This window comes from Ilyonectria robusta (genome assembly GCF_021365365.1).
Source record: "Ilyonectria robusta strain PMI_751 chromosome Unknown BGZ61scaffold_14, whole genome shotgun sequence".
NCBI lineage: Eukaryota > Fungi > Ascomycota > Sordariomycetes > Hypocreales > Nectriaceae > Ilyonectria > Ilyonectria robusta.
The window spans coordinates 888,335-911,600 of NW_025764448.1; the positions used below are offsets into that span (position 1 = coordinate 888,335).

Consider the following 23,266-nt stretch of genomic DNA (forward strand, 5'->3'; position numbering starts at 1 on the left):
TGACTCGGGGTATTCTTGGCGTGTCGGCTGTCTGCCTCGATTCTGAGGACCATCCGAAGAGGAGCGATATTTGGTTCAGTGGATCGACAAGTCCCCACGCAGCACGCGCCCGGAGTTTGTCAAACATGATCCATTGTATCCATCCAAATGCACTTCGTACTGCCGTATGTAGTAAGTAGCCGTGTAAAATAAAGACGCAGCGTCGTCCGGTAGAGGAAATCAGAAATGGAACATGAACTAGACCTCGGCCGGGCGCATGACGTGTCTCATTTCCATCTCCTCAATCAAGACATTCGTGATATCTCAAATTGATGGCGGCACTGATACGCCCCCAGACGACTTCCAGGCCCAACTAATGATCCGATCAAGCCTTTGTGGTACGGTTGCGAATCTGGACCGGGAGGCCTGTGCGGTTACAATCCCGAACCATATCTCACTCTGTTGATATCATCGAGATCCGAGTGCTGGAGTCTGGAGATGCTGCGAGAATCCTAGTCGATGGTCCCGCTTCTGCAAGGCGACAGAATAATGCGGCATTGGTATTCTTGGTATCAAGGTGTACAACTGCCGAGGGGAAGAGCCGCAGAACGGCATTTGATGCGATATCTCCAATGGGCAAAGTCCCTAGACTTCAGAAACATGGCTGTCGGGAGCACGTCATCTCAAATTAACCCTGTCCACCTTGATGAAGCAATTCCGGCTCAATCAGGCTGGTCTTTTGATTCTGTCGCACCGCACACAGCGCGTGGGCGACGATGAGGCTACACGTGACCTGGACATTCACAGCCGCACGAGCCATGCGGAGCAATTGCACGTGATGCCATGCCGCTCGTCGGGGCTCGTCTGTCGTCGCAGTGTCACCAGCATCAGTGTCGCCACGTTCGGATGCTCTTCGATATCGACCGCTATTGTTCTGTCCAAGTATCAGTTGAATCTGCAGTGATTATCTCGCCCTGTCGCGCTCCCTCTTTTCCGTGCGTGCCCCCCCGCCAGAGCTGAAAGGACACCTCAACGTGTCGCGAAAGCTCGGATCCCCCCTCGCGGATGTGTTTGTCCTCAAAGCTTTGACTAACCAGCTCCCTTGGCAGGCCTTTCTTGACTCCCGCAAACGCCTTGCGCCCGCCTGTTCGATCTGCAAGTATTCACTGCCTCAGCCCTACCAGCAGTGAATCCCCGAGCTGCGCCCGCCGCCTGGTCTCAACCCGTGCCCAGCCTCCTCGTGTCCCGCCAGCCTTTCCATGAACTCTAGAGCTTGACGTCTCCAAGCAAACCGACGACCCGAACTCCCGAACCACCACAACGGATCACGAAGGGCGTCCTCGGTCAACGGGCCCATGCGTAGACGCGAGCATCCGCTGCTGTCCTTCCTATTCAACCTTGGGTGAGGCGCCGAGTCACTCAGCGCTCACCTACCGCACCCGGAACCCCCGCTAACCCGCCTTGCCAACGACTACCACCAAGGCGGCCGATGACCACCAAACGCCAAGTCATCTTCGCCGAAAACCCTTCTCCCTCCCTCTTCAGAGATTGTCGACGTCCAAACCTTTTCGCTGAGCAGCTTGCTGGCGCCATCGACTTACCCCTTCCTCCCTCGGAAGCGATATCGTGAGTGGCTAAATCTCTGCCACCATGTATTCCCAGAACCATCAGCAGGCCCATAATGGCCGGCTGAATGGTGCTGGGCGAGGAATACCGAACTTGCTTTATAACTATCAACACACCCAACACCAGCATCCTGCCCAGACGCAACATCACCAAGGTCTTCAACATGACCATGGCCTACCCAACACCAACGGCCTCGCCCATCATTCGTCCTTTGCCACGGGTGTACTCTCCAATTCTCCCTTCAATGCAAACGCCCTTCAGAACGGTCACTCGTCAAACGGAAGGGGTGGACAAGTTCCCCAGAACGAGATGTGGCAGGAGCAATTGCGAATGCACAAGGAGGCAGAACGAGCCCATGCTGCCATGACCGATCAACAACAACCGCACTACTATGCTAGGCTTAAGGCGTCGGAGAACAGGGGAATTGGCGGCCCTCCCCCCACGACTATCCGAGCCCAGGCTGACGGCGAGGACGACCCGGCTGATAGAAGGCGGCCATGGGTCGTGGACAAGGACTTGACCCGACAAGACTGGCACAACATGGATATGAGTGGCCAGGGTCTGCGGAACCTAGCCCCGGAGCTATTCAAGTACCAGTTCTTGAACGAGCTCTACATCGCGTCCAACAAACTCACCCGCCTGCCCAAAGAGATTGGCGAGCTTCGACAACTGCGCCACCTCGATGCCTCTTACAACCAAATCTCCGAGCTGCCCCCAGAGCTTGGCATGTGTACCTACCTCAAGCAGTTGTTGCTATTCAACAACAATATCCAAGAGTTACCCTTTGAGCTTGGCTCACTTCACCTCCTAGAAATGTTGGGCATCGAGGGTAACCCACTGGAACCGAACGTGAAGCAGGAACTCATGGAAAAGGGGACCAAGAGCATGGTCAACGCTCTGAGGGAAGGCGCCCCAAGTATGTTTGGTCTCAAATTTCTCATTAGATTAATGCTGACCTTGTTTAGTTCCCCTCCCCCCTGCTCAACGAAAAGAAATTGTCATCCAGGAAGACGTCGCGGCCAACCTGGAGACCATCAAAGTCTTTTCGTGGAATATTCTGTGCGATAAATATGCAACGCAGCAGACTTACGGTTATACTCCCTCTGGCGCTCTCAACTGGGAATACCGAAAGGACTGCATCTTGGATGAGCTTCGCATCAGGGACGCAGATTTCTTAACCCTACAGGAGGTGTCTACGGAGGCGTTCAAGGAGGACCTCAGCCCCGAACTCGCCCAAATGGATTACAAGGGTGTACACTGGCCCAAGTCCCGTGCCCGGACCATGTCAGAGAAGGACGCTCTAGGTGTCGACGGTTGTGCCATCTTCTACAAACAGAGCAAGTTCATCTTGCTCGACAAGCAGCTTATTGAGTTCGCCTCCATCGCCATCAACCGCCCCGACATGAAGAACCAGCACGATGTGTTCAACCGTGTCATGCCCAAGGACAACATCGCCGTCATCTGCTTCTTCGAGTCTCGCCTGACTGGTGCGCGCATCATCATTGTCAACGTGCATTTAACCTGGGACGCTGCTCTTGCCGACGTCAAGGTCATTCAGACTGGTATCCTGATGGAGCATGTCACCAAGCTAGCTGAGAAGTACGCAAGGTGGCCTGCAGTCAAGGACAAGAAGATGATTGTGCTGCCGACGGACGACGGGACGGCCCCTATCCCCCAGGCCGAGCCAGGTCCAAGCCAAGAGTACCGAACGAACACGGAAATTCCTCTCCTGGTTTGCGGCGATTTCAACTCGACCGAAGACTCGTCAGTCTACGAATTGATGGCTATGGGTCGTGTACCGCCAGACCATCTTGAGCTCGGCAAGTACCAGTACGGTAGCTTCACTCGAGACGGTATCGAACATCCCTTCAGCCTCCGTGACTCGTACGCCCACACCAAGAAAACTGCCGACGAGCTGCCGTTTACGAATTACACACCCGGTTTCGCCGATGTCATTGATTATATCTGGTACTCAACCAACACTCTCGAGGTGGTGGACCTGCTTGGCCCCCCCGACTCAGAATACATGAAGCGAGTAGCTGCTTTCCCCACGTGGCACTTCCCAGCCGATCACATTCAAATCATGTCCCAGTTCGTCATCAAAGGCCGCAAGGAGAAAAAGCACCACAACAACCCAGAACCCGACTTTGGAGGCGGCTCTGGAACATCGCGTGGCTAGAGGACACACCGATAGGACAGGGCAGTCAGCGATACGACGAACTGAACTGTGGGAGGACCTTTGACGCGTACATCTGGATGTAGTGTTTTTGGTTTTGCAACTGGAGTTTAAGGATCTTGCACGGTTCTTTGGGGGTAGGGCGGATGGGAAGGGGTTTATGTGTCTGTGGCATGTAAACGGAAGGGAGGACGGCGGGGATGGGGTAGCGGATTGGGAGGAATTGTAGGAATCGATCAAGTTTTTGCAGCGTCATTTATATGTCCCGCCATGTTACTGTGACTTGTATTCTCTCTGGAGTCTTTCGATTCATCGTGTATGTGGGTATAATGACGAACTCGAGGCAACGGCAAGATTCGCAATATAAACGACGGATACCTTGTTCAAGGCTCCTTATCAGGTTCACCAAGACAAGCATAATTTAAGAAAAGGGAAGCCAGTGAGGTTTCATTTCTAATGTCATGCATGGGAGATGCTTCTAATGCCGTCCGAGCCAATAACCAAAGAGGGGAAAAGTCTATCACATACACAAGAGAGGTGTGGTAATTTCATAACGCCGTTGTCGCAGCCCAGCCAAGCCCAGTCCTTCCTATCAGTGGAGTAGGATGTCGTACCCATCCTTGTTGATGCGCACCTCCTCGGTGCCAAACCCGTACTTGCGCCGTATCAACTCGAAGATGATGAGCCCCGCGCTCGTGCTGGGCACCTGGCGGATGGCGTTCCACCAGAAGCCGCGGTACAGCCAGCGGCTCAGGCTGAGGCCCTCGGAGGCCGCGGCGGTGGAGCACACGGCCAGCGATTCCTGGTACGCGTGGTAGTAGGCGCGCATCATGCGCCAGCGGCGGCGCGGCGCGTCCGGGTTCGCGGCGGCCGACGCCCGCATCTTGGCCGCCTTGGCGTCCAGCTCCTCCAGGTGGTCCCAGTGCTGCACCTGGAAGTGCGTCAGCGGGTGCAGCAGGACCTGCTGCGCAAAGGAGGCGCTGATGCCGGCGACGAGCAGGAAGGCGGGCTCGAGGGCGTAGTGCGGGCGGATGAGGATGGTTTCGGCGTCGGGGGCCCGCGGCGCCGGGCGCTTCATGGCGAGCACGTCGACAATGTCCTCGGCCAGGCCGCCGTAGTACCACGTCACGAAGCGGTAGTAGCCCTGGGCCTTGACGTACTCGAAGATGGTGAAGAAGACGGCGCTGCCCAGGCTGTCCTTGGCGAACGACAGGCCCCATCCGGCGAAGATGCCCCGGGGCCCGATCTCGCGGAGCTTCTCGGCGCCAAAGGTCCACATGCTCCGGGGCTTGCCGCTGCCGTCGTTGGGCATCAGGTCCCGGTGGTCGTAGCGCGCCTGGAGGGCATCCAGCGGCGCGGCCAGGACGCTCTGCAGCCCGCCGGCGAGGAAGCCCGCGGCGAAGGTGTGCGCGGGCTGCGGCGGCGGGTACACCCTCTTGCGCGCCTGGCCGCTCTCTTCGTGCAGGCGGCCCAGGATCTGGAGGTAGCTAGTGTACAGGACTGCGCCGACGCCGACGTTGGCAATGAGCGGAGGGAGGATTTGGTGAGGCACAATGCCCCATCCCTGATGCTTGATAGCCGATGTTAGGACTCCGGGCGTGGTGCTTCTCATCACCAGCCACGCCTGGCGGAAGAACAAGTTGAGCCTCGACGCCGACGTATCAGCCGCCACGGCCCTGAGCAGAATCTTGGTCTGCGTCTGGTGAATAATCCGGGCATAGGCGAGATAATCAACGCGGGTGCGGAAAAAGGCCTTCGCCGGGGCGCGGAAGTAGAAGGCGACGACCTGGGCGCTCAAGGCGCGGACGCCGGCGGCCGAGGCGGCGGTCGCGGCGTTGCTGCGGGGGTCGCGGCCCGGGAGCCCGTCGGCCGGCAGCACCGGGAGGACGCCGGTCTGGGAGTCCGGGGCGTCATTGCGACGTAAGGACATGGCGTTGGCGACTCATCGTGGAACAAAGGGAAGCCCGTCTCGGCGTGCGGAGGACGAGGTTGCGATGTTAAGGCGCCGCCGCGAGCGTCGAGGTCCGGCTGACTAAGCGGCGCTGGGCCAATGGGGAGTTGTGCATCTTCCGTCCTAGGCCGTAGTCCAGCTGACCCCGTCATCTGCCTGTTTGGCGGCCTCCTCCGCAAAGACACTGGATAGTATTGGCTAAATCCTAGTTGAGTTAGTATTGATTCCAGATGAGTTCGGTTGATCATCGTTGATATTAAGAGAATCTCTACCACAAGCGTCCTCCGACTCACAACACCAACTGCCTGGTTCGGGCGACGATCCCGAGACTTCGGATGCATCACCCACATAGAAACGAGGCAGTTCATGTCAATGAGCTGTTTCGATATTCACAGAGACTCGTTGATTCTCACCTAAAATAGTGACTGTTTTGCGCCCCTCGGCTTTATTCAATCATCCCCACCTCCTCGTTCACATCCTCCGGCAACTTAGTCCATCGACTCTTATAAACCCGTCCATTCTTGATAACAGCCAGCACGCACTTCTCAGGCTCATCCAAGATGGAAACATCCTCCAGCGGGTTCTCGTTCAAGACGAGCATGTCCGCCGCAAACCCTTCCTTGACCTGCCCTAGAAATTCACTCTGTCGCAGCATCTTCGCAGCGTTGACAGTCGCTCCCTGCAACACCGTCTTGCTGCTCAACGCCTGCGCCCGGATGCCAAACTCCCGGCTCTGCTCGGCCTGGAGAGGACCGAGGAGGTCGGAGCCGTGGCAGATGGTCACGCCCGCCTCGGATGCGATGCGCAGCGAATTGAGGCCTTGGTCGAGCATTCGGCGGTTCTTCTCCAGGTTCACTGGCGGCAGGAAGCCAGCGTATTTGTCCGATCCCATGGCCGCGTAGGTGACCAGCGTTGGGGTCAGCCAAACTTCATGTTGTGCCATGTACAGAGCTGTTTCTCGGTCGATCAAGTTGCCGTGCTCGATCCCCCGGACGCCGTTATCAACCGCGTGTCTAATCGCTTTGGGCGTGTACGCGTGTGCCGTCACAAACGTCCCATAGCTCTCGGCGACTTCACAGATAGCCTTGACCTCAGCGGCGGTAAACTGCGTATTCTCAATGCGATCGGTAGGCGAAGCGACGCCTCCGCCAACCATGATCTTGATAAAGTCAGCGCCAGTGCGGAGCTGCTCCCTTGCAGCGCGAATGCACTCGGACACACCATCGACAACTGTAGAAAGACCTCCCTGATTCCCGCAGCATTGTTGATGATCGTGGGCGCCTCTGCGGTCGCCGTGTCCTCCAGTCTGCGAAAGTGCCTGGTTCGCGATGAACATCCTGGGTCCAGGAAACACATCATCCTCAATCGCTTCTTTCAAAGCCAACGTTGCGCCGCCCGTGTCCCGAATGGTTGTGAATCCCTTCGAGAGCATCTGTCCGCAGAGATACGGCTGTCGAAAATGAGATACCGCAACGTCGGCGCCAAAAGCGCTTCCATTGAGGCCGTCATCGCCTGGTACAGCACTGATGTGGACGTGGCAGTCGATGAGTCCTGGACACAGGTACTTGCCGTTGAGGTCGATGACCACATCGTCTGGCGACTCTGCTGCATCTTGGCCGACGTATTCAATCAGTCCAGCCGAGATCTTAACGGCCATGCTACTAAGAATTGAACCGCTAGCCGCGTCAACCACGTTGGCATTTTGGAAGACGTATGTCGTCTGAGGCGGCAGCTTCCAGGGCTTGACGACCTTATCGGGCATGGTCGATGCATTGCCGCCATGTCTCATGGTCAGCTGTGAGGTGGCAGCTCTTCGAATCGTCATTTTGAATTAATCGATACTGGAATGATGAGAGATGAAGTGTGCAATCGTCAAGTCTCCTGATAGTGAAGTTGTGGGGAGGAGTCAACAAGATACGAGAGCCGATGAGACAGGCAACCCCGCGACTGACCTTCCGAACATGGCAATGATCTTGCAGGGAATCACAATCAGATTGTCACAACATCATGTCTGCATCGTTAAGAGTTTCTTCATTCAAGCCACCATAAGTTGTAACTTCATGCTCCCAGAACCCGAATTGCGCCTTTGTCTATGAACCCATATTTTTCTTGCCGTGAGGTATTTCCAGGTCCAGCAATGCCTCCCCGTTTCATTCATTCCATACTATCCCATAGCGTTTTCGTCATTATGCCTCTTGCGGTCGCCCGTCGAGCCACTTGCTCATGTATGGTCCGTCCAGCCAGAATCCGAGCTTCTTGTAGTAGCTCCTCACACCCACGCCTGAAATAACACTGATCTTGTCACTACCATGCTCATCCCTGGCGATCCTCTCCGCCTCCTCCATCAGCAACGTTCCGAAGCCTTGGTGCTGGAACTTTCGCGGGTCGCGGGCGTGGACGGGCACAGCAGTACCGTAGACGTGGAGCTCTCGCACCATACTCGTCGGCTGGCCGGTAAGCTCGGGTCGGAATGTGTATTTCTCGGTGCACTTGCGCAGTCGGAGCAGAGCAACCAGGATATCTTGCTTGGGGTCCTCGTAGGCCAGGAATGTCTCCCAGCCGCCGTTGGCCGTGTAGTCTCTCCGCACCAGCTCGATCTGGTTGGGTCGGATCTTGTTCTTGATTTCGTTGACACCGACTTCTCGGGTACGCACATCTCGGCAGGTTGTTCCAAAGTCCTTCATGCGAGCCAGCGCCAGTTCGCGCAGATTTCCGTTCTCCACGCCCGAACTGACTAGGGGCATTGGGATATCTCGCTGGACACGGTAGATACGCGTCCACGGGGGAATCAGCGCCATGATTCTGGCGACGAGGTCGATTAGGCCGTTGGGCGTGTAGTTCTGGTACCGCCCTGTCCGCCAGAGCTCGTACAAACCGGTGCCTCTAATAACTAGTGTCGGGTAGATCTTGAGGCCATCGGTCCTGAAGGCCGGGCTCTCAAAATACTCCCTGAACTGGTCAATGTCGCGTTCCATGCCGACGTTAGGCAAGTCAGGCATCATGTGGCTGACCACTTTGTAACCCGCGTCCTTAGCAAAGCAGAAGGTCTCTGCGACCGACGCAACTGTGTGGCCTCTGTTTGTGTCGCGGGCCACATCCTCGTAAAGCGACTGAACTCCAACCTCCAATCTCGTGCAACCGTATCGTAGCATGTCTGACAGGTGAGGTTGGAGACAGTAGTCGGGCCGCGTCTCAATGGTGATGCCGACGCACTTGATGTTGCTCATCTCTCCCGCCTCCACCGCCTCGTCCACGTTGGATGTCTGGTATCCGCTCAGAGCGTTGTGAAGCTGGGCGATGAACTCATTCCGGTATGACTCAGGCAGTGACATAAAGGTACCGCCCATGATAATGTACTCGACCTTGTCGACGGAGTGGCCGAGAGACTTGAGCTGGTCGACTCGGCCGCGGGCCTGCTCAAATGGATCATACCGGGCGCGGATGGCTCGCATGGATGTCGGCTCGTATCCAGTGTACGACTGGGTGCTGTATTCGAAGTCGGAATCGGGGCCTCCGGGGCAGTAGACGCAGATGTTGCCGGTGTAGGCGATGTGCGGGCAGCGATGCGGCTTGCACATGACGGCGACGACAGCAATGCCCGAAGAAGTGCGGATGGGCTTCGCGATGAGCTTAGGCAGAATGTACTTCTTGTAGTGCTCGGGGATCGAGGCGATGATGGCCGTCAGTGGCGGGATGTTCATAAGCTTGTGCTTCTTGGCGAGCTTGTTCCGCAGGGCGTTGAGGTTGATGTCCCGCGAGGTGCGCCCGGCCTTGGAGGATTCGTGGTCTTCGATGAGGGCATTCGCAACGTCGGCGCAGCATCGCAGGAAGCGCTCGCTCTCGGGGGCAAGCTCTGCGCCGCCCTTCTTCTTGGTCGAGGCCGTAGCCATCGCCGTCATGGTGGCCGTCGCCATGATGTGTGTGTCTGGTGGTTGCTCCTCGGCCGGACTCTAATGTCTCGGTGGTTCGGTCCGGTGTTCGTCTTGTTTGGCGATCCCAAAGGTGTATGTCGTTTCTTGGTCCTCTCGATATTCGGGCTGGCAGAGACAATCCACAGAATGCGGGTGCAAATGATGAATCCTTGTCTGCCCCTCCAAAATGATGAAGGTGCTAAAGTCTTGGTGGGGCCGACTTTTCTGCGCCCAGTGCGGGGCCTCGCATTTGCAAATGGTGCAGGGTAGGGCGTTCGCTCCGGGAAGACCATGCCACCACTTGTAGAGTCAACTCGAAATAAAATCTTGACTGCATTTTTGAGCGATGCGATGTTTATGTAACAGACGATACATAGCTTAATGAAACCTCGTAGAATAAATAGATGTATTTACCATCATCTGCGGTTGCTTAAATTGACGACCAACCGATCACTAACACCCTGATCACTAACACCTACGTCACGGATTCAGCGCCACTACCAAACCTTCTTCTCCGAGTCCTTAATATCATTTTTTAGCAATTCCCTAAAAGTTTCCGGTGGGCTGGGAGTTGCCATTCTCCAAGGCCTATCCTCGTCGGTTTCCGGCATTTTCCTTTCGTATTTGACCATCACCAGCTGCAGAATGTCGATGGCCTTCCATGGCTCCCGGATCTCCTGTACGCTTGTGCGAGCCAAGACTCATATGACAAGAGTTTTGGATCTGTCCTACCAAAGTTTTCGTAGAGAAGATTGACATAGCGAACCAGAGAATCCTCTGCTTCCTCCGACCGTCCATTTTTCAGCAAGCTCTTGCAAGAGTGGTTCGCTTAGGACCCAATTCGGTCCATTTGGGTAGTGAGATGGGCTTCTTCCACTCTTTTATTTGCGTATACTGAATACATACTTGCAAGTCATAGGTATGGAGCTTCTCTTTTTCCTCGCAAGTTCAGTAGTTCAACTTCCGAATCCGTCCTTTCTTTGAGGGGTGGTCCCATGCAGAGTCCTATCTCAGGCTTCTCAGGCTCTCCTAAGGTCGAAATAGCCTATGTGTGTGGGCCGCTAGCATAGCCCCGATCTGGATTCAATCTGGCGCATCCAATATTTGGAGTTCAGCCTCAAAGCAGGCGCAGCTTATCTAGCCATCTTCCACTGGAGGCCTCGGTTTCGACTTAATGGTTACATCTCCCTCCACTACAAATGCAACTTGATGCCCTCTGATCCACTTGCATGCTCTACATCCTCAAACTCCGCCATGGGCAGCCTTGACAATGCAGAGGGTACCCGTACCAGCTCCCGACCCCCCAGAAACCGGCACGTTCTACTGTTCATCATACTTGAGGCTGCCCGGGAATCGCTCTGGGCCTTCGCCCAGTGGCTGTATAACTCCATGTGCAACGGAGTAGCCTTTATTCTAATTGGCATCGTACATGCCACCCCCCTTTACATCCTCAGATTACTCTACCACATACACCTGCAGCATATTATGGGCAACTTTGACTGGGTGGTTATGGCGATCCCAGCATTCATCGCTACTTTCATTAGCAGATGCCTCTTTACGTTGATGGTAGAATCTCTGAACTCCGTTGCCGAACGATTATGGGGCCGTGCATATTTAAGGAGGATACCAGAGTGGATGGTCTCGAAACGACTCAATGAGGTTGTATGCAACTTGCAGTCGTCTTTCGTCAGCATTATCATCTTATTTCAAAGCATCGGGTGGCTTATCCATCAATCACGGCTCTGGTTAGCATCACGACATCAAACCTCACAGCCTAGTTGTCAGGTCTGCAATGATCTCACCCGAGACTACTGGGACGGTCTCTCGCGGCGTCCTGAGATACGTTACTCTGATCTTCCGATTAGTCAGAGAAGCTGTTCTATTTGCGCCATCTTGTTAGCTGCCGTCCATCGTTTTTGTTCGCCCACAGATACTTTGAGTCCGCGCTTCGTTCATTTGAAGCGACCAAGTCCAGGAGATGAGACTGTTTTGTATTGGGACAAAAGCAAAAAGTCCATTCAAGTCGAATTGAAGGGCCCGAGACCTGCTAGGCTTCGTTTAGCATTTTACTGTCACAACAAAGGTCCGGATATCCCGCTCATTTCCTCCCCGAAAGCAATAGCCAACGATACAAGGTCCGAGGCCGCCATGCATCGAGTATTCTCGTGGATCAGGGCATGCACAACGGAACATGAACACTGCAACAAAAATGAGCCCAAGCCCTTGCCAGATCGAGTGCTTGATCTTGGGGAGTCGCAAGACTCTCCAATACGGCTGACTAAAACGAACAATGAACTGGGATACTACGCATGCTTGAGCCACCATTGGGGCAAACCCCAGCCTTTACGAACTCTTACTGCGAACAAGGAGGCTTTTATGGCTGGGATCCCGATGACCATGCTGCCGAAAACGTTCAGAGACGCCGTTGTGGCCTGTCGCCGGCTCAATATACGCTACTTTTGGATCGACTCCCTCTGCATTGTGCAGGACTCTACTCAAGAGTGGCAAATACAGTCCTCCAAAATGGCAACCATTTATGAAAATGCATTTCTCACCATCGCAGCGACCCACGCGAAGGGACAGGAGGAAGGTCTTCACACGGATCAAGAGAGGCACACCCACCTGGAATGCATTCCCGCTTCTGAGATAGGTCATGGTATTTCTGACGACATCTACGTGCGATCAGAACATGACCCAAAAGGTACGATTCAGCACTGGGGCAACTCGAAATCTGGCCAAGCCGACAAGGAATGGCCGCTCCTCACCCGGGCCTGGGTCTTCCAAGAACAACTTCTATCTCCGCGGATGCTTCACTTTACGAAAAAACGAGCTTGTTTGGGAGTGCCGCACGGGGATTTTCTGCGATTGCGGCATGCGGTCCCCCAATGTTGAAAGTGAGACGCGCGACCTGGAGTTCCGAAGGCTGGTCAGTAGTCAATCCATCATGGCGAAGGATGTGACCCCGGCGCAATTACGGGCGCTATGGTACGACATCGTTCAGCGATACTCGCGTGTGATGGGAAATCTCACAAAGCAGAGTGATGCGTTCCCTGCCCTTTCCGGCCTTGCATCTCGGATTTCTGGACTTCTTGGGGATGATTATGTCGCTGGTTTATGGCGTGGAAACATGGTCGAGGGGTTGCTGTGGGCGTATTGCATCAACGATGAAAGGTCAGGGCCGTACCGAATAAGAGACTCACCAGAGTCATGGCGTGCGCCTAGCTGGTCATGGGCCTCTATGACCAGTGCAATCTCGTATCAACATATATCGGGAATCGGGAGGCGGGGCGAGCTGCAGGAGATATACGCCAGTGTGGTTAAAGTCGAATGCACCTTAGCCGGCTCTCACCAAACTGGAAGCATCTCTTCAGCAGCTCTGACTCTCCGTGGATGGATCACTTATACAACAATTAGAATTAAGCCTAGGCCGTGGGGCATGGGGTGGAACATTGCGGAAACGGAGTTTGGGCCGCACGGCACACTTGGGAAGGACGACGAATCTGCGTTGTCTCTTTTCCTCGACCACCCGGAAGAAGTTACGGATGGAGAAAAGGCAATATGCCTAAGGCTCGCTAAAATTGGTAACGAAGAGTGGTATTTAGTACTGGTCAGGGAATCTCCGACTTCTGAATCCTTCAAAAGAATCGGATTGTATCGGAGCGACTTTACAAGGTGGCAGTGGACGTCGCCCTCAAGTTGGCGCCGTCGGGCGGAGCAGAGGCAAGACGAAGAGAAGTGGGTGCTGAGGATTGTATGAAAGCGTGGCTTATGTTATTTTATATAATTTATAATTATTTGTTTCTGAATTGCAATCCGGACCTGCTTAGGCCCAGTAGTCGAGCTATATCCCGAGGGACTGATTGGTGACGAAATGTGTCGATCTTTCTAGCCTACCCAGAATAACTAACAACTGTATATCGGTGATTAAATCGACTGACGTTCGCCGAATCACATAGGCAAAAAGCCGTGATATCGATCGTGGCGACAGCACGACACATCCGGGTTGAAGGGTGCAGCAAATGGATATGAAGACAGCTTTTCTGCACCTAAAAGCTTCTTCTTATTCACTCAAGCTCCCTTATTTTAACCTCAAACTCTAAGTATCTCGGATACTGCCAGAGATTTCATCTCGTGATCTTTTCGTAGGCTGTTGGCTGGTGTCTCCGCTCAACCGCCGCCTCCTACGAATAAAAGTGCGTCGATCCAAAGTGAGGCTTGGCGCAGATCACCTGAACGAATAGCAAGAACCCAACTGCTGTATGACTGAGGCTCAGCGTAACTCAAACCTGGATTGGATCGCTACCAGCTCCGAAATAGTCCAGCTACAGGTTTCAACCAGTGATACCAAGTCGCAGAGGCTGTGTAGAGGGAACGGTGGCGCAGAAATCTCACGTGTAACGAGACTTAGAATGAATTCGAGGGCGGGGGAAGCTGAACTTATTTAGCCTCCCTCAGCCTTCTTCTGCCTGAAATAGGCTGGTTACTTCAAGAGTAATAATTGCCGCATCGCTGCACTCGAACCTGCATGGCCGACGAATATTCCTTCTCACTCTACCTTGACAGCCCTTCGCCGCAAGCATGAGCATCAGTCCAGCATCGAGCTACTGGGAGCTGCCTCAGAGGCGCCCTGGCGAAGAAGAACATAGCCCTCACGAATCTTCGACGTCTCTAATCCCATTAACCGACCGCGGCCCAGAAGTCAACGACCATCGACACAGCGGCGATGACCGGGATGCCAACGATGAACACGATACCAGCGAACCCAATCGGCACAGAATTACGGAAAATGACTGGGAAATGTCTGACTTCGCTCTAACTCCAAGTATCACCCTAACGTTAAATCCTCCGTCAGAGCGAGGCGATCAGGTTTCCGCCAGAGGACCATTGCTCATGACAGAGCCAGACAATACGGAGCCGGGCCAACCCGATAAAAAAGCTGGTGGGAATTTTGACAAGAATTCGCAATCAACATTGCGAATATGGTTCCTCAAAATTCTGAGCATTCTTTTCGCCTTGGGCTGTCTTATTGCCATCGTCATTGTCCTCACTGTACACCAAAACAACCCGCTTCCGAGTCGACCAGAACTACTCTCAATCAACTCTCTCATTTCGGTGTTCACAACGTTCTTCAAGGCGGCGTTAATCATGCCTGTAGCAGAAGGTATAGTTTCCATTTACCCACCTCAAGATCTAAGCGAGACAGGCCAAGGAAACATGGGCTAATTACTTAATTAACCAGGGCTTGGGCAGCTGAAGTGGACTTGGTTCACCAAGCCTCACAAGTTGAGTGATGTTTCTTTATTTGACGAAGCAAGTCGAGGTCCATGGGGCTCATTTTGCTTGCTGCTCAAGCAAGTTGCTCGATCGGACAAAGCGTGAGTGACGGCGCAACTGGATTCGACGGTACGTCTACTAACTGGGACATAGATACTTGGCCAGTTTCGGCGCTTTAATCACCATCGCCGCCCTCGCCATTGACCCGTTCTCGCAGGCCTTGGTGGAACATGTTGTCTGCCGTCGCGAGGTGAAGAGTTCGGTCGCAAGAGCTGCAAGGACCAACAATTACACCGCTTCAGTTCCCGGCTTCAAGTACTCGCAGATGAACCAACGCCCTGGCTTGGACAAGACAATGCGATCTGCATTGTACAGAGGTCTCATAGACCCTGGAAGCGCAGCATCCCAAATTGATTTTGACTGTGCGAGAGGAAATTGTACATTCGGTGCTGAGGGCGACGGCGGCTACTTTTCGTCCTTGGCCATGTGCCATTCATGCACCGATATTTCTGATGATATCTTCATACCTGGGAAAAAGAACGCCACCAACACGTTCAGTTTGCCATCAAATTTGCAGGTATACAACCAATCTCCGCTGAGTGCGGCAAGGGTAGACTTTAATTCGTCTTTCTACTCCTTCGAGGCGCTGATGCACAAATTACCACCCGGTTGCGAGAAGGACGAGTACGAATGTATCATGCGAGAAAACATGGATGCGTTCGCGGTTAGATGCACTCTCGATCCATGCGTAAAAAAGTACAGTGCGCAGGTCACAAATCAAGAGTATATCGAATTTGAAGAGGATCAAGGCTCACCTCCACTACTTCGAAGAAACTGGATTGACGATGTCTGGATCAACGGGTTGAGGGCGGCGTACTCGCTGATATCGAATTACAGCCTCGTTGACGGCCTATCGACGAAATGCAACTCATCAATCGATCCCATACCTAGAGGTGTCCTCGTTAATTCCCGAACGCATCTTCTGAACGATAAACCAGAATCGTATGTGAACAATAAGTCCGAGTGGGTGTATTATCCACCAGAATGCGTTTGGGTTATAGATTTGACGCCGTACTATGCAATCACCGGCACCTTGGATGATTTACTAGGTGATGAGGTCCGCACTGATGGCAGGAGTGGATTTGATCAGGTCATAGGCCCTGTCTGGCTGACGACTCTGTACGCGGACGGTATGAGCAATTTGACCATGGCGGAACAAATGACAAAGGGCATCGCATCGTCAATGACAGCAGCTATGCGCAACCACCCATTCACGGAAGGCTTTTCGGATGTATCGACGGTGCGCCGCTGGGACATCAATCGCAACCTGACCACTGTTAATGGCATGGGATTCGCAGTCGACACATGTGTGAGAGTGCACTGGGGATGGATTGCATACCCGGCTGCCTTGCTCCTCCTGCAGCTTCTCTTCTGCACATTCGTTCTTTTAACTATCAACCGCAAGGCAGGGCACGGGGAGGCTAGAGTGCCGACGGACTGGAAGACTTCACCTTTGGCTCCCTTGTTTCACGGCCTGGATGAGGATCTCAGACAAAAGAGTGGCGGTTTGACTTCTGCAAAGATGATGGATGATGCCGCCGAGAAGATAGATGTGCAACTTTGCAAAGTTGACACACGGAGCCCACAGGGCTGGAGATTGTTTAAGAGCTGAGGGTAGGTGGCCAAATTAAATCGTTTATTACTAGATGCAGTATCGAGGTTGTTGCTCAAATGAGGGGGCGTAGCCAGCGGGCATTGAGAGGAGAAGAAAGGGTAAAAGACCTACCCAGATATTCTCATGATATGACCGCTCAACAGTCTGCACCCATGTTACCCTCAGCTGGCTGAGAGGTGATGAACTTGGAAGCAGTCCGTCAAAGTCATTTTGGGAGGCTTCAGCCGCACGCCAAGTCCTGTCACTCAAGCCACGAACCTCCTGCGAAGGATCGCTTAATTTGGGGATATTTTTGCATGACACCCTCGGTTGCATGAGATCCCGTTCATTTGGTATGAAAAGTGCATCGTTTCTGCCTTGGAGTAGTTGTGATCAACATTGGTCTAGAGAACATGGGAGAGCATGTCAGTGCAGAACGAGCGGGCTGAACATCACACCCTGGAGATCATGGGGTCTACGAAATATTACTCCTTTTCACGAAAATAAGGCTCTGAAGACCGAAAGAGGCAGGAGTCGCAGACCTAGAGCCTGGAGCCTGTGTGCGGGGCTTGTCAGGGCTGCTGCGATATTGCAGTTTGCCTAAGAGAGGGGAGCCGCCCTCGTCACAGCCCTTGCCAGAGATCTCAGAGTCTGAAGCGACAAATAGAGACACAGCAAAATACTGTGGCGATCCAGATTGCAATTGAAGTTTGCCTAAGAGAGGAGAGTCGCCGTCGCCACAGCTATCGTTGAAGCAATCACAGTCTCCAGACACGAGTAGGAGCGTGCCCAGCCACTGCGAAGATCTGAATTGCAACTGCAGCCTGCCCAAAGAGAGAAACCTTCCTTGCTAAAGTTCTGGTCGAAGAAATCGAAGTCTTAGAAGGAGTGGCTGTACGATAAACGAAGGCAACGGTCCGGATCGTAACTGTGATCCATCTCGTGCTAGGGAGAATAATAGACAAAGAGAACCGGAATCTCAATGTTGTCAAATGGGTGATGCATGGTTGTCCCTTTGACTCAAGGAGTCAGTTAATGGTGGATTTGAGATAGGAGGACCGTCGGGTCGTCTAGGAGATGGAATCTTGGGTGGAAAATATGGTTAGGTGAACATCGAGGGGTTGCTAGCTGATTCGTTTTGCCGCTAATATGTTTGAGGCCATGATCTCTTTGTATAGACGGCTTTATTTCCGTTTTCCATTTTGTCTTACGTGTGCATCAATTGAAGTCTTTGTTAGATCCTTTGTGACTTTGCTTTGGCGGCAATCACTTGAAGATGTTCATTAATCGCTAGAGAATAAGTAAGGGCCGGAAAATGAAGCAGAATGTAGACAGACCTGCATTTTTAACCTTAGATGCAGACATATACGGTGTGTAGGTATTGTGGTAACCGCTTTACCAGTTAGGTGCCTTTGGCAGTCTTATCGAATTTTCACAACGTTACCTTTTATCATCCACTCGACAGTACTGAATCCTTTGCATCGCCTCCGAACATCAAATAGCCGGCTAACCAAAACACTGCCTTATAAACCTAGCACACAATAGGCATGTCTGGCACTCGGCCTATCACGGAACAATTCCCTGGTCTCACCTACCCCGAATACCTAAACGATCACACACTCGATAAAAACCTTCCCGCTTGCGAATTTAAGTTAAGTACCAACCAGCTCCCACCTTCCGCCAGTGCCGGGGTTCTTGAGACCCTCCCGCTAGAATTAATTCAAATAGTACTAAGTCTGCTTGATTTATATAGTATTTCGAGGGTTCAGCAAGTCAACCGAAGAACCTCGGAGCTGGTGAGCTCCCTCCCCCACTACAGAGCTCTTGTACAACACGCACAAAATGCGCTCCAAGGTATATCTGCTATCAGCACAGGTAGCTCGATCACTCTTGCAAAGCTCTATGAGAAAATCTGTACAGCTGAATGCGAAGACTGTGGTGACTTTGGTGGCTACCTTTACTTGATTACTTGCAAACGCGTTTGCTTCCTATGCTTCTCGAAAAAGGAGGCCTACATGCCGTTGTCCCCGGTGCAAGCATGTCGGAAATTTGGAATTAGTCATAAGATGTTGTCTGGAGTACCTCGAATGGTAACACGAGCTGGAACATATTCATTTGACGGGAAGAAGGTCAAAGGTGGGTTAACTTTGATTGACCACCGGTCTGCTCGTGAAATTGGAATCCGGTTCCACGGTTCATTGAGGGCGATGGTTGAGTATGCCGCAGTCCGAGACACACAGAAATACCATAAATATTTGAGACGTGTGGAAGAGGATAGAATATACAGACGTACTGGCCAATGCAGACGACGAGCCCCTATTTCTGACCCATTTGACGCACAGTCAGGGAATCCGCTGCGGTTTGTGTCGATTGTCCGAGTGCCTTGGTTAAATAAGATCTTGCGGGATGTTGAATGGAGGGTTCACTGCGAAACATGTCGAGAGTGTTTGAAATTGGATCAATGCTCTACTCATTGCAGACGGAAGTTCACGGCGGGAGCGTTCCTGGAGCACCTAGAACAACACGAAGACATATCATATGTCAGTTGATAGGATAGTTTTAGGTTATTGATTAAATTACATAATGGATTGATAGGAGCGTGTGTTTGTCTTCCTACTATTCTCAAATTACACACAGACGCCATCACAGGCATAACTCAGGCAGGCTTGGCTTTGCAAACGAAACCGTCGCGTCTTAATCGTCCCGACAGTTCGCGCGAAAGTAATCTTTGGATGGAAAACTGCCGAGTTTCTAGACGGAAATGGTGTTATAAGGGGTGAGAAACTCTGTCGTGATAGCTGTTTCCAGGCAAGATATTGCCTAGTGGGTACTGAAATGTGGCCATCAAGATCCCTCGAATTGCATGTTTCCCCCAAAAGCCGTTCCAGGCACCGTAAGAGGCTAGGACTCATCGCCCGCAGAAGTTTCTTTTTGCACTTTCGGAAGAGACAAGCTTCGCCGCTGCTTACTGCATGTCGGCGAAGTTACGAGAAAGGATCGGGGTCAGGAGATGATGTAGGATGACATACAGAAGGCTATGCTGACTATGTACCTAAACCAGCCCCAACTAATCTAGTCTGTCCTAGCCAACAGTTTCGATATTGTCAACTGTGTAATTCATGCACCTGTTTCAAGAACTTGAATGTTTCTATATGCGGTGGCACTTAGCCAGCCTCCTTCCCCTCACCGCTTTGGTATGTATACTGCACTCACACCCGCACACACAGATTCGGGCCGATATGGTGACCAGGAAGTCCAAAGTTCAAATGCCGTCGGCAATCAATGTCGGTCGCCAAGCCAGGCGAAGTCACAGAGCGGCCCGCCCCTGGACGGCTACGTCTACTCCAGATCTGGAGCGGGGACAAGACTCTCCAGTCTCCTGCATAGATCTTTCCTTTGAAGCCTGATATACCAGAGAATCAAGAGTAATTATTAGAATAGGGACAGAAACCATCGCCTTGGAATGTATTATTTCTTTCTCCTAAATCAATCCACCGTACGAAAGTCCAACACTGCTGGTAGCTATCATCTGATCTATCACTTGACTGAGCTAACCGGATGAGCCAAGAATTTGAACATTAAACCAGTATGAAAATGCATCATGATAGACATACTGCCCCGTTTTTCAGCGGGGAAAGGTAGGCATGGGGCAGTACAGCTCGGGGCTTTGATGATCCTTCTTCAGGATTGCAGACAATCCTATCTCAACCAATCCCTGCCTAGATTATTAGCTTCATAATATAGATACTTCTGCTTTTTCAGTGGGCCCGAAGTTACACCTTTTTGATTCCGTGGTGGTAAGCTTTGCGACTGCTTGTCTGGGCAGATTTGGTGGCGATCAGCTCAACCACGTAATGGCCCACTCAAAACATTCCTTTGGATGTGCTAAGCCTCCAGTACAACCAACAAGATGTCTAGCTGACTTAATAATGATACCTCAGAAGTACTTTGGAGCCTCCTCACAATATGTAGCACTATGTGTTCGCATCTATTCGTAGTGCTATGGCGATCTCCGTATATGTAATTGTCACTGGTTCCAAAGCCTAAGTTAGTCCCAACCAACATCTTGCGAGGCCAGACACGGACTGGAGCTTTGGCCCATTTCATGGGGTGGACTCAACTGTTGTTAGTGAGGAGTTTTGCGTGCATGTTTGTTCAATATTTGACCTGAACGTAGCACATGGTGGCGAAATATGCAAAATGAAACAACTCAGCTGTCTCTATATTGTTCATCTGACCAACACGCTGATCCTACCTTCGTAGCAGTGGCTTATTGGCTAAATAACTTTGACCTTAATTTAAACGTTACGATGCGAGGTGAAACAAGGGGACTTTTGTGATGTATGCCGTCTGACAAACAGGTTGAACATCGTCATCGTCTCACTGAACTGCCAGAACATCGAGATCTCAGGATCTATATAAACCTGTAGTCCGTCCTTGAATATTGTTTAACATCACATTCTATCATCTCATTTCATTCTACCATCACAACTTGATTCTCACTACTCAGCTTGACTCAATACCCTCACCTCAAACCCCAACACTCCTTCAACATGGTTAATTTCATTGCCCTGTCCATTGCCACTCTAGCCGCTATTGTTCCCCTAGCTATGGCGGACAACTGCCGCACAGGGGTCATGTACTGCGGCTCCACCCTTCAGAGGCGAGGTAAGACATGCTTCCGCAGCCCTCCAGTGTCTGTCTTGCAGTTTAATAACCGGATTCTAATAATGCTATAGGAAACTACTACCAGCAAATCCACGACGCCCTCGAGGAAGGCGGACAAGTCGCCGACGAAGCACACGTCAACGATAGTCTCTTCTACTGCTCTGGAGGTTCGAACGGAGACATTGTTTACCAGATGTACTGCGATGGATGCCGGGATGGTGGTGATGGCAACAACGACTACTGCCCTTGAGCAGACTGATACCATGAGATGAAAGCAAGTACCTGGAGTTGGCGCTGGCAGCTGTCACCTAGCCTTTGATTCGGAAGCTGATGGGAATCGCTCACTCACTTGTGTGAGTTGTGTGATTTATCCACGGGACACGGAAAATCGATGCCCTCTTTCTAGGCTTCATACAATGTATCCCAAAATCTTTTATGTCGAGGCGGGGAACGTACAAAGGGAAACGCGGCCCTCATTGTGTGAGGAACTCGTACCAAATCGAACTCGAAGTTAGAAGCTGAAGGTCGCAACGCCTGCAGGCAGCGCGGTCGTCCTCTGTTTCGCTTTTATAAAAACCCATGTTTTGGAACTAAGCTGATCCCATCTCTATGTGCTGTTTCATTTGATCAGACATTCTTATCGCACTCATTAACAGCCCCAAGCCCAACTTATAGGTTCAAGCTTACTTGGTGTGTGCCTAATGCACTCGAACTAAAGTAGTAAACTAATTTCAGACTCTTAAGTGAATCGTATACCTGTTAAATTCTCTCTTTAGATAGTGCTCTGTGAGCTTGAAGGCTGTTGGCATCCCGTGTAACTATCACCTACTGACCTAATTTTGACTTGAAACCTCAAATATCAGGGCAAAGATGAGAGATGATACATGAGAGGAGAATGGCACAATTCAAATAAGATCCAATCATCCCCACAACTGAAGCTAGGAACAATAAGGTTAGCTTCAGTTCAGACAGCTACAAAAAGAGAACATAGCATATTACCATCGTAGGTAATGTATGTTGTTAATACATAGCATATCTTTCCGCCGAATCGGGTTTGGTACCAAGTCCTGTAGGGTCGTTAGCAGATTACCAAATATGCAAGGAAGCGAGGTTAACGAACGGGTTGCCCTCAATTGCCTGGCCAAATGCCGTGCAACTTAAATTCAGGCTAGTCCCGTATCCCAAGTTCCCCAAGCTTGTGGTCCAGATTGCCGGTCCAAAACGACAGACCGTTGCTGGCTTCTTTGTAACATTGCCTCGGTAGGTTCCTTCGGGGATAACAATAGCCGAAATCGAAGTGCTGCGATCAAACATAGACGACATGTCCATGCGACTGATTCCGCCCATATTCTCTGTTTTTGCAGCTGGAGCAGCAGTGGCCAGAGAGGCGGGCAAAAGAATGGGAAATAATCTAGTGTACTGGAGCCTTATGGCTAGAATTATATTGAGACATGTTATAAAGAGAAAACCGAAGAGACTTTTACCTCCTTATACGCTGCTTCTATTTCGGAATTCTCATAGCGGATCACATCTTGGGTTCACTTCTAGTGCCAAACTAAGGCTCCAACAATATCGAAAGGTCCGATCACAACGCCAAGAGTCTTGTAGCGGCCAAGAAATAGTCAATGTACCCCACGAGCACCACCAATGGAGAGGGCCTACTCGTTTTCCTATGAGACAACATCCCACCTATTCCAGGTGGAATGGAATGCACTTTTACAAGAGTTATCAAGCGGTCCGCATACGGCAATTTCGTAACAACAGCCTTGTCTCGCTGTCTAAAACATGCCAGCTATTCAAGTGCTGTCAATAACAAGAGGTCATATGTCATGTCACTGGTGATAGCCTCCTATATTATGTTTACGTCTCGATTGGTCTACCGGCTATTCTGCACCTTAAATGGGCGGCCAAAGTCATTTAATCACAATCTAAGCACAATCAGCCACTATATTTCCTCTTTGCGGATGTTCAATTGTACTGGACCCTTCCCTGTCTTGGGAGTTGGACCGGGTGAGAGAACAACACCA

General features: G+C 51.9%; 8 protein-coding genes across 8 annotated transcripts; 5 read left to right on the forward strand and 3 right to left on the reverse strand.

Annotated features, from left to right (window-relative positions):
* Positions 1–1,629: 1,629 nt before the first annotated feature.
* Positions 1,630–3,784, forward strand: BGZ61DRAFT_534432 (Endonuclease/exonuclease/phosphatase; the record flags this gene model as incomplete). The annotated part of the gene is made up of 2 exons (XM_046254148.1): positions 1,630–2,521; positions 2,571–3,784. 2 exons carry the CDS (start codon positions 1,630–1,632, stop codon positions 3,782–3,784), a joined length of 2,106 nt encoding a protein of 701 aa, XP_046102466.1.
* Positions 3,785–4,213: 429 nt separating this feature from the next.
* BGZ61DRAFT_455203 (mitochondrial carrier domain-containing protein) lies at positions 4,214–5,718 on the reverse strand. Its single transcript, XM_046246345.1, has one exon. It carries the CDS (start codon positions 5,709–5,711, stop codon positions 4,374–4,376), a length of 1,338 nt encoding a protein of 445 aa, XP_046102467.1. The 5' UTR covers positions 5,712–5,718; the 3' UTR covers positions 4,214–4,373.
* A 459-nt stretch (positions 5,719–6,177) lies between these two features.
* Positions 6,178–7,521, reverse strand: BGZ61DRAFT_495493 (uncharacterized protein; the record flags this gene model as incomplete). The annotated part of the gene is made up of 1 exon (XM_046250894.1): positions 6,178–7,521. The coding sequence occupies one exon, from the start codon at positions 7,519–7,521 to the stop codon at positions 6,178–6,180; it is 1,344 nt and encodes a 447-aa protein (XP_046102468.1).
* Positions 7,522–7,718: 197 nt separating this feature from the next.
* BGZ61DRAFT_455205 (histone acetyltransferase) lies at positions 7,719–9,828 on the reverse strand. Its single transcript, XM_046246346.1, has one exon. The coding sequence runs from the start codon at positions 9,644–9,646 to the stop codon at positions 7,919–7,921; it is 1,728 nt and encodes a 575-aa protein (XP_046102469.1). The 5' UTR covers positions 9,647–9,828; the 3' UTR covers positions 7,719–7,918.
* Positions 9,829–11,128: 1,300 nt separating this feature from the next.
* On the forward strand, positions 11,129–13,400 carry BGZ61DRAFT_495495 (heterokaryon incompatibility protein-domain-containing protein; the record flags this gene model as incomplete). The annotated part of the gene is made up of 4 exons (XM_046250895.1): positions 11,129–11,507; positions 11,544–12,418; positions 12,474–12,814; positions 12,866–13,400. 4 exons carry the CDS (start codon positions 11,129–11,131, stop codon positions 13,398–13,400), a joined length of 2,130 nt encoding a protein of 709 aa, XP_046102470.1.
* Positions 13,401–14,221: 821 nt separating this feature from the next.
* Positions 14,222–16,589, forward strand: BGZ61DRAFT_534437 (uncharacterized protein; the record flags this gene model as incomplete). Its single annotated transcript, XM_046254149.1, has 3 exons — positions 14,222–14,804; positions 14,883–15,018; positions 15,071–16,589. 3 exons carry the CDS (start codon positions 14,222–14,224, stop codon positions 16,587–16,589), a joined length of 2,238 nt encoding a protein of 745 aa, XP_046102471.1.
* A 1,586-nt stretch (positions 16,590–18,175) lies between these two features.
* Positions 18,176–19,000, forward strand: BGZ61DRAFT_305426 (uncharacterized protein; the record flags this gene model as incomplete). The annotated part of the gene is made up of 1 exon (XM_046238730.1): positions 18,176–19,000. A coding segment is annotated over one exon (825 nt), but the record flags the coding sequence as incomplete, so codon positions are not given.
* A 2,124-nt stretch (positions 19,001–21,124) lies between these two features.
* BGZ61DRAFT_589951 (uncharacterized protein) lies at positions 21,125–21,532 on the forward strand (the record flags this gene model as incomplete). The annotated part of the gene is made up of 2 exons (XM_046256604.1): positions 21,125–21,239; positions 21,311–21,532. 2 exons carry the CDS (start codon positions 21,125–21,127, stop codon positions 21,487–21,489), a joined length of 294 nt encoding a protein of 97 aa, XP_046102473.1. The 3' UTR covers positions 21,490–21,532.
* Positions 21,533–23,266: the final 1,734 nt, after the last annotated feature.